Source organism: Drosophila kikkawai, unplaced genomic scaffold (assembly GCF_030179895.1).
Source record: "Drosophila kikkawai strain 14028-0561.14 unplaced genomic scaffold, DkikHiC1v2 scaffold_132, whole genome shotgun sequence".
Classification (NCBI taxonomy): domain Eukaryota; kingdom Metazoa; phylum Arthropoda; class Insecta; order Diptera; family Drosophilidae; genus Drosophila; species Drosophila kikkawai.
Window position 1 is genome coordinate 309269 of NW_027222463.1, and position 9974 is coordinate 319242.

Below are 9974 nucleotides of genomic sequence, written 5' to 3' on the forward strand. Positions count from 1 at the left end.
ACTCAAAGTCCGAGTTTTTCCTGACACACCGGCAGTTGAGAAATTTCCAGTCTCCCATTCTCATCGTTTCGTGGAAATTTTATATCCGCCTCCGCTTTGTGTGTGTCGCCATATTCCTGGCTTTTTTCGATTCTCGGTTCCTCCGTTGCTTCGGTGTACACACACACAAACTCGCGCGCCAAATATCGGCATCTCCGCAAAAGTCAAAACGCAAAGTGAAATTGTGTGGTGAAGAAAAGTAAAGGCATAATTAATATTCGGCATCCGGAAAGTAATTGTTTCGGGAGTTCCCTGTTCGCCGAACAGTTCGCCGCTGCCGCGATATTTTTGTTGTGTGCAATTTTTTTCTCCACATAATTTGTGCTATTCCGCCAATCCAAATACAGTCCACTTCTCGAAGCTCCACTGTGAAGCACAAGTCTTACACATACACATATATTTCCATATGCATGCATGCCCATACAATATACATATATTTTCTGCCTCCTACACAGAAACGACCAATAAATAAACTATAAAAAATTCAAATAAAATAAATTAAAATAAAATTAAAATATATATATATATATAAACCGCGACAAAACAACAAACGTTTAGGAAAAAACGGCAAATTATTTCACGGGTGCGATTACGACTGTGTTTTTTTTCTTTCGCCTTTCCAAATTAACCGCCAGCGCCTGTATTTTTTTATTGGGGTTGTTTTTGCCGGCGGCAGAACCCAGTGCCCGTGTTCTTCCAAACAAAAGCCAAGGTTTTAATTCCACCTTTCCGGCTCCAATAAATTTTCCGAAATATTAATTAGTTATTTGCGGCCAATAATTTTTCGAATTCTTAGTGGATTGTTTGCGGCCAATAATTTTCCGAATTATTAACTAATTATTTGCGGCCAATAATTTTTTTTCGAATTATTCGTGGATTAATTCATTTATTGCGGGAAGAAACCAAACATTCGTGGGTCTCTGTTTAGTCCTGTTCTGAGCCGACCAAAGCCGGATACAACCTTCTCATCCGAGACACCTAAATACAGAATCTTTGTTCCTCGACATTCCGGTCGACGTTCGTTGTTTTATTTATTTTTTGTCCAAGTCGGCGCCTGACGCCCTTACTCGAGTGATTTCCTCCTTCACGAGTTTTCGTCAATTTCTTTGCTCGGTGGTGCCCGAGGCTCTCAGAACCTGAGCCCGGCATTTAATTCTTGAATTCACCCGCAGCATCCACTGGCAGTGTGACCGTAAGCGAGCACATTGTCCTCCTCTCCGAGTGCGGAGTTTTTTCTGGGATATTTTGTACTGCATAAGTTATACAGTTCCGCGGCTTCTGGCAGTTCCTATTGCGCCCCTTTGCCAAAGTGACCCCAAGTCCCATTCCAAAACTTGTTTTCCGTCACGTTTTCGAACCATTGAGTTCGGGACTTGTCCGTTTCCTGCGGCGACCAACTGATTCGCGACCCATTCGACTTCAAAGATGCCCACGGGAGACGAGGAACAGACTCCTCTGATTCCGGCAATTACTCTGGAAGGGTCCCAGTCCGTATCTCCTCGGCCTGATCAATTAAAGCCAAAGGCGGCCACTGCCACTCCAAGGGCAAAAGGTCAAGAGGCACTCGACACTGCCCCCAGTACCTCATCCAGATCTACTCGGTCGGTAGCCAAGATGGCTCAATCCGCACTCGATATCGCCCTCCGCAAGTTCATTTCCACAACGGACCGTGTGAGCCATTTCGAGGCTGACATCAACACTACGAGCGCCCCTGAAACCGATAGATTTTCCCCCGCCATGTGCAAGGTTCATCGGGATCAGATTCGGGCCCTGTGTGATAAGGTGGAGAAGAGCTATGAAAACTGCTCCGACCTACTTTCAGTGTCCTCCGACCGTACAGCCACCGCCACTGAGCTTGAATCCAAGTACAGTGCTACTCCGTATATTCGAGGTGTCTTGTACAGCGCCAGTCCACTCCGGCTTCCGCCCCTATGCCCACACCCCCGTCCATGGGTTGTCGATTGCCACCAGTGGACACAGAAGTTTTCGCTGGCGATTATCTTCGGTGGCCCACCTTCAGAGACCTTTTCACCGCGATATATATTCACAACTCGCTCCTCACACCGGTGGAAAAGTTGTTCCACTTGTTATCCAAAACAAGTGGCGATGCGCACGTATCCAAAGCCCCTCTGACAAATGAGGGCTTCATCTCCGCGTGGCAAAGCCTCACCGACCGCTTCGAGAATCGGCGGTTACTTGTCAACAGCCAGTTGAAAATCCTTTTCAACATTCAGGCTGTCCCCCAAGAGTCCGGAGCCGCTCTAAAAAAGCTGCAAGGCACCGTCCAGAGTTTTCTGACAGCCTTAGAGATGTCCTCCATTCAAATCGAGGCGTGGGATTGTCTCTTAGTGTATATGGTTTCCTTAAAGCTTCCCAAAATCACACTTTCGATGTGGGAGCAATCCATACACAAAAAGGCTGAAATTCCGACCTGGAACGAGTTAGATTCGTTTCTGACAGAGCGGCATCGCACTCTGGAAGCGATCGACGACATCAGGCCTAGCAATTCAGGGCAAATTCCGCCAAGACCGACGGCTGCGAGCGCCCCAGTGCGCAGGCTGAATTCCTACGAGGCCAGAGTGGCTCCGGCCCCAAGAGGGTGCGATCTCTGTTCGAGGGAGAACCATCCTGTTCAGTCGCTGCAATATATATATAATTCATAGTCATAACATTACATAATCTGTAATTCGTCAGTCACAGCACTCTCATATGCAGCCAAAATAAAGTATAGATTACCAGGTCAAGCGCATATATAGATTCTGCTGACGACGATGAAGTGGAATGGAGCAATAGCCTCATTCTGCATATACCATTACAACCTACATTATTGTTGCACATCAACATTTGTAACCAGAAGCATATTCGTTTCCGCATGCACTAGCAACCTACATTATTCTTTATCATTAATATTCGTAAATACAAGCACATTTGTTAGCTATAAATATCGTTAAGTTTGAATCAATAAAGTCAGTAATCATCTGCAATTCAAAGAGATCTTTACTCCTCCAACTGCAGTCCACCTAGTTCAAGTGCTGGGTGCGACACAAACAAGGCAATTAGTTTATGTGCTATTTTGCCAGGCATCGAAGCCTACTCACACTAACAAACACTCATACAAACATTTTGGTGACCCCGACAGTTCACGTCCTGCCGACAATTCACGTCCTGACGTCCTGCCGAAAATTCACGTCCTGACGACAATTCACATCTTAACAATCAAATCCTAAGGACAATTCAGGTCCTGACGATCAAGTCCTAAGGACAATTCAAGTCCCACGAGTCAAGTTCCCCAACTCTTGGAACAATCCTGGGCATCCTTTGAATCCTTCCACTAGAACTCAGAGTCTAGTGTGTTCTCCAAGTCAATTGAACAAGTGCTAATTTTTTAGACCACAAACGGTTGCGAAAAGGAGCGTATCCAGCTTAAAAAGCGAATAAAACACTCCCAACGGGTCAAGAATATAGCACTTTTCAACATGACTAGCATGGAGGAGCGAGCAGCCACAGAGGCGTTAGACTTGCAGGAAGAGATCAGTCAAGAGATCTCAAAACTGATCCGCAATTTCAAGAAAGATTCTGCGGAGAGGAAACAAAACCCAACATACTTTCAATCTAAGTTGGCCGCAATCGATGAAGCGTGGAATCGATTTGCGGAAAATGACCGTAATGTTCTGGAGAAATATAGAACCTCGGAATATCTAAATTTTTACAAAGACTGTCGTGACTCATGCGACAAGTATCGAAGCGCCATAACTGACGCAATGGCTCAAACTACGAGCCATGCCCAAGGAAACGCAGACGCTGCAAGCATACAGCAGCCTGTGGGCAAACTCATGTCGGCATGTCGCCGACAAAGAGCCATATCAGACTCTATCCATCGGGCTCTGAAAGAATTTTCAGAGACTGGAAAAACCATTACAAGTGATTTGATAAAATCACTATGGTCACAAGTTCAGGAGATCCACTTCGCTGTTCATGAAGAACACGAAGACCCGGTCAGGGGAGGATACGACATGCAGTCATTTCTCCGACTGGAAAGGGATATCCAAAAGGTGTTAGGGGCAAAAACCAATGCATCGAGCAATGAAGATGTACACTTGCCCAGAGTTGGCATCGCCAAATTCGATGGGGATCTACTCAAATGGACGCAGTTTTTTGATTTATTCAAATGCATGGTCCATGACACCAACATGCCGACAGTACGGAAAATGTGGTATCTAAAAACCACCGTAACTGGAGAGGCAGAGAGATTGATAAGACACATCGATCTAAAAGAAGAAAATTACGCAAGCGCATGGGGCATATTGGTTGATGAATACAACAATCCCCGACACGTAGCCGACACGATTCTTAATCGGCTCTTGCAACACCACACAAATAGTGACGATCCGAAATCACTGAAAGAGTTGTATATAACAACTATCGAGTCCCTGGCATCATTAAGGGGACTAGGAATCGATGTATCCAGCTGGGATACAATATTGATTGCTATCATCAAGCAAAAATTGGATATTACTAATAGAGCCTTGTACGAAAAGTCGTTGGATGGTTCTCGACAACTGCAAGGTCTCGACACAATACTTAACTTCCTCGACCAGAGAATTCGCGTACTGGGAACAGGAAGAAGAAGTCAACAAGCAAAAAGGGATCAGAAGGGGCCAACATGCACTTCTGCCAGCGCTGGAAAATTACCAAGCTGCCCATTTTGCAAACGGAATCATTGGCTATACAAATGTGATGACTTCCGTAATAAACCAATACCCGAACGACTCAATTGGGTACAAAAACAACGAATGTGTGTCAACTGCTTCAGCAGCGACCACAAGGCAAAAGAATGCCGAGGCCGTTTGTGTTTTAAATGCGATAAAAAACACCATACACTGCTGCATCTTGAAACGTCATCAGGTGCAGCAACTGAACCACAATCACCTTCTGTAGGGGCAGCAAGTAACAAGAGTTACAATCTGCTGGCCACAGTCAAGGTATCAGTAAAAGCAAGCAATGGTCAGGTGGCCACTTTCAGAGCTCTGCTTGATTCAGGATCACAAATAAACTTGATCTCTGAACGAATGGCTTCAAAGCTATCATTAAGGCTCCACGGTACTTCATTACGTATCGAAGGTATTGGAGGCAATCCTAAGACTAGTCGAGCTAGAGTAAATGTGCAAATGAAATCAATGCATAACGACTTTTCTCAGCAAGTCGAGGATTTTGTGTTACCACACATTATAGCTGATCAACCGGCTCATCAGCTAGATCCAACAAATCTATCACTCCCTCAAAACATCGCTCTGGCAGATGCAAACTTTGATAAGCCAGGAAAAATTGACATGCTTATCGGAGCTGAGCACTACTATTCGTTACTACTGCCAAACCAGATGATGTTAAAACAAGGCGGCCCGGTCCTACAGAATACTAAACTTGGTTGGATTGTCGCCGGGAAAGTATCTGCAGAAAACAACCAAGCAGCAATTTGCGCGCCTGTAACCACAGAGGACCAAATCGACACGCTTTTGGAACGTTTCTGGACTTTGGAAAACCTAGAAACGGAAGAGAAAACAAAATCACCGATAGAGGCTCATTGCGAAAGACACTTCCTAGGAAATCTCCAATTCGCAGCAGATGGAAGGTTCATAGTAAAGCTTCCCTTTTCTGAGCAATCATCAGCCCTGGGGGCATCGCAGAAAACTGCAACTAACAGGTTCCTGGCACTAGAGCGCAGAACATCACCTGAAGTCTGGAAAGGTTACGTAGATTTTATGGACGAGTATGAAAGCCTTGGACACATGAAAGAAGTGCCTCCCACAAGGATACCTACGGATCACTACTTTATCCCGCACCACTGTGTGCTAAAACCTGAGAGCAGCACTACAAAACTTCGGGTAGTGTTCGATGCTTCCTGCAAGACCACCAGCAACAAGTCGTTAAATGATATATTGTATGCTGGACCCACCGTACAGAGCGAACTGTTTGCAATTTTACTACGGTTCCGCACTCACAAGTACGTGTTCACAGCCGATATAGAGAAAATGTATCGCCAGGTATGGATACATCCTGATAATCAATTTTATCAATTAATCGTCTGGCGAAAGAATCCATCAGACGAACTCAAGTATTATCGACTTAAAACCGTAACATACGGTACAACATCAGCTCCATTCCTAGCTACAAAATGCTTGGATTACTTGGCTGAGAAAACCAAAAGGAATTTACCGCTTGGAGCAGCCGTGGTCAAGCATGATTTTTATGTAGACGACTGTCTAACAGGAGCAAATAGCATCCCAGAAGCAGTTCAGATTCAACAAGAGCTAAACAAAATACTGCTACCAGCCGGATTCAAGCTCCGAAAGTGGTGCTCCAACAATGACGAAGTTCTTGCACAAATTCCAAAGGAAGACATAGTCAACCACGTCAAATTAGACGAAACCCTTCAACACTACAGTGTGAAAACATTGGGTTTGATCTGGGTACCAAATAAGGATCAGCTATGTGGGCGATCCCAAAAAAGTGAAGCGTCAACCATCACCAAACGAGTGGTGAGCTCGGAGGCATCACAAATTTTCGATCCACTAGGACTATTCGCTCCTGTTGTGGTAAAGGCTAAGATATTCATGCAAAGCCTGTGGGAGCTGAAGATGGGCTGGGACGACGAGCTTCCTCAACTTCTGCAAACTGAGTGGAAAAATTATCGTGCTGATCTACAAGCATTGAACAATTTGCAAATTCCACGGCACATCTTTGACGGAAAGGTGCCCATTAATCAGGAAATTCACACGTTTGTCGATGCATCAGAGCGGGCATACGGAGCAGCAATCTATGTCCGAGCCACATATAAGAACAATCAAATGTCTGTTCGGCTACTGTGCTCAAAGTCAAGAGTAGCGCCGACAGCAAAAGAGACGCTGCCTCGCCTGGAACTATGCGCCGCAGTCTTGGGAGCAGAGCTAACCCACAGGGTGAGGAAGGATTTACGTATACCAAACGATAAGGTACCTGGATACTTATGGTCAGATTCGACTGTGGTGCTGTCCTGGATAAATGCATCAGCATCATCATATCACACGTTTGTGGCAAATCGAATCGCAAAAATCCAAGCTGTTTCAGACCAATCTCAGTGGCGTCACGTGTCATCAGCTAACAATCCAGCAAATGTACTATCAAGAGGAATTGCCGCCAGCAGGTTAGCAGAACACAATCTATGGCTATATGGACCTCTATTTCTACATGGCTCTCGCGACAAGTGGGCTCAGGTACCAACTACCACCCCCAGCGATCTAGAACGCAGGCTCAATCACATAAGCTTGCCCACATGTCAAAATGAAATTGGCAGTGTACTCTACAAGTGCAACCACAGCAACTCCTTCAATAAGCTACAACGTATTGTAGCATATATGATGCGGTTCTGTAACAAGAAAAACAGATCACCCACAACTACATTGTGTGTCGGTGAGTTAACCAATGCAAGGACCATCATCCTGCGAACTATCCAGCAAATTGATTTTAGTGCTGAATACAAACAACTCCGAATCCACAAAACATTGGACAAAAAGAGCTCGATTGTCTCCCTATGTCCTATAATCGGAAACGACGGACTTATCAGAGTCGGAGGTAGATTAGAAGAATCTAGCCTTCCATATAACGCGAAGCATCAAATTTTGCTTCCATGCAACGATGCACTTGTGAAAATGCTACTGCGAGAGATGCATGAAGAGAACATGCATTGCGGGGCTCAAGCTCTAAGAGCCATTGCCAGACAACAATATTGGATTCTCAATGATAAAACAATGGCAAGAAGCATAATTCACAGCTGTGTCAGATGTACAAAGGCACGGCCCAAATTGATGCAACAAATCATGGGCAACCTACCAGCTGACCGAGTAACACAAGCTCGGCCATTCTTTAACTCTGGTGTTGACTACTGTGGACCGATTTGGATTCATCACAAACTACGTGGAAAAAGACCTGATAAGGCATACATTGCAGTCTTCTGCTGTTTTGCAACAAAGGCAGTTCATCTGGAGTTAGTAAGTGACTTGACAACAGATGCATTTTTAGCTGCTCTTCGACGATTTTTGGGTCGACGCGGAAAATGTCAGACTATTCACTGTGACAACGCAACAAACTTTGTCGGTGCTTGTCACCGACAAGGCTCAAGAACAGATTATAAACCATTGCAATAAAAAGCAAGTGGAGTTTAAGTTCATACCGCCCCGAGCACCATCGTTTGGCGGGCTTTGGGAAGCTGCGGTGAAATCTGCGAAGCGGCTTTTAGTATCAGTCACAGCCACAGCGTCATTAACATTTGAGGAGCTTAACACCGTAATCGTGGAAGTCGAAGCAATCCTCAATTCCCGACCGCTGACACCAATGTCATCTGATCCAACAGATACATCAGCTCTGACTCCTGGCCATTTTTTGATTGGTGAACCGTTGACCGCCGCTCCCGATGCAAATCTAGCCTCACCAGGGAAAACGTTGGTGAAAAGATGGGAATTAGTGTCCAGATTAAAACAAATGTTCTGGGACCAATGGTCTATGGAGTATCTACAAGAGCTTCAAATGCGCAACAAGTGGAAAACCGCATCACAAAACGTGAAAGAGGGACTACTTGTGCTAGTCAAGGAAGACAACGTGCCTGTGATGAGTTGGCCAATGGGACGAATAGTGAAGACATATCCCGGTAAGGACGACCATGTCCGAGTAGTAGATGTAAAGACTGCGTCTGGGATCTTCAAACGGTCAGTAACTCGTCTCGCGCCACTGTTAAAAGAAGAAACAGCCGTTAAACGTCCGCACAGTTCCATCGAAGATACAACGGCAAAGGATGAAATGCCTACACCGAGGAGGAAGATATCACCTTCGATCCTTCCAACCCTGCTGGCAATGTTACTCATTCTGCCACTAGCGTTGGGACAACAAACAAAGGTCACGCATTTCACAAATCAGCCAGGACTGTTCTATGAAAGAATCGGGACCTTTAGAATGGCAATTTCAGACTGGACCATCATTGTATATTACGACTTGCAACCATATTGGAGTGACATGAGAGTATTGGCTGCCGGGATAACTGAACTCAAGCACAAGTGTTCAGAATTACAGAATGTCAATGCATGTAACTCTATATACGCGCACTTTCAACACGTACATGCCGAATTACAAGCCGGAAATGAGCTTATTAATCACTCACGGCAGCGAAGATCACCGCTAGATATAGTCGGAAATGTGGCGAACTCATTATTTGGCGTGCTGGATTCCAAATATGCTGAAGATATGTCCAAGGTCATAAACGATGTCAAATCAAACGAGGACGTCTTAATAATGCTACTGAAGAACCAAACATCAATCTTGGATTCCACTATAAATGTGGTAAGGAAAAGCAATTCAGCTACCAACGACCGCATACGAAACATAGAACGACAAATAGATGCTCTCACCAGAGAACGAGGAAAATATCAAGGCAACTATCTGCAACAAGCATTCATGATCCTGACAGCCCAGCTCACTCTACTGGCAAATGGAATGCAGCGAATGCAAAATGAGATAACCAACGTTCTTACCGACATTCGCCACCGAACAATTAGCCCCATGCTAGTTTCTCCCCAACAATTAAGGGATCAACTTGATCAGATTAGGGAGCACATTCCACCGGATCAACAGCTGCCAGTCTCTTCAAATGACGTAATACAACTCTATCGAATCATGCATGCCGAGGGAACAACAACCACTGACCATGTTATCTTCAAAATAACGCTGCCATTAGTATCCACAGCGCAGCAAGAAGTTTTCAGCGTCATCCCCATCCCATTTAGGCCGCGATTTCCAAGCGCGAGCCTTAATCGACTCTGGTTCCGAGGCAACCTTCATCACGGAGAGGTTGTTCCGTCAAATTAGCCCACCATTTACGCCGGTTCAGACCAGAGTGTCTGGGCTCAACG

At 45.2% G+C, this 9974-nt stretch overlaps 1 protein-coding gene across 1 annotated transcript; it reads left to right on the forward strand.

The window, feature by feature from the left end:
- The first annotated feature begins 5369 nt into the window (after positions 1 to 5369).
- LOC138929331 (uncharacterized) lies at positions 5370 to 7224 on the forward strand. The gene is made up of 3 exons (XM_070288775.1): positions 5370 to 6388; positions 6482 to 6995; positions 7087 to 7224. Exons 1-3 carry the CDS (start codon positions 5370 to 5372, stop codon positions 7222 to 7224), a joined length of 1671 nt encoding a protein of 556 aa, XP_070144876.1.
- The last annotated feature ends 2750 nt before the right edge of the window (positions 7225 to 9974 follow it).

Bases quoted from the DNA above. Each gene is read 5' to 3' on its own strand.
- LOC138929331 (XM_070288775.1), top strand. From the start codon at position 5,370: ATGCTTATCGGAGCTGAGCACTACTATTCGTTACTACTGCCAAACCAG. The intron at 6,389-6,481 runs GTGGTGCTCCAA...TCAACACTACAG, and splicing joins GCCGGATTCAAGCTCCGAAA to TGTGAAAACATTGGGTTTGA. The intron at 6,996-7,086 runs GTGAGGAAGGAT...TAAATGCATCAG, and splicing joins GAGCAGAGCTAACCCACAGG to CATCATCATATCACACGTTT.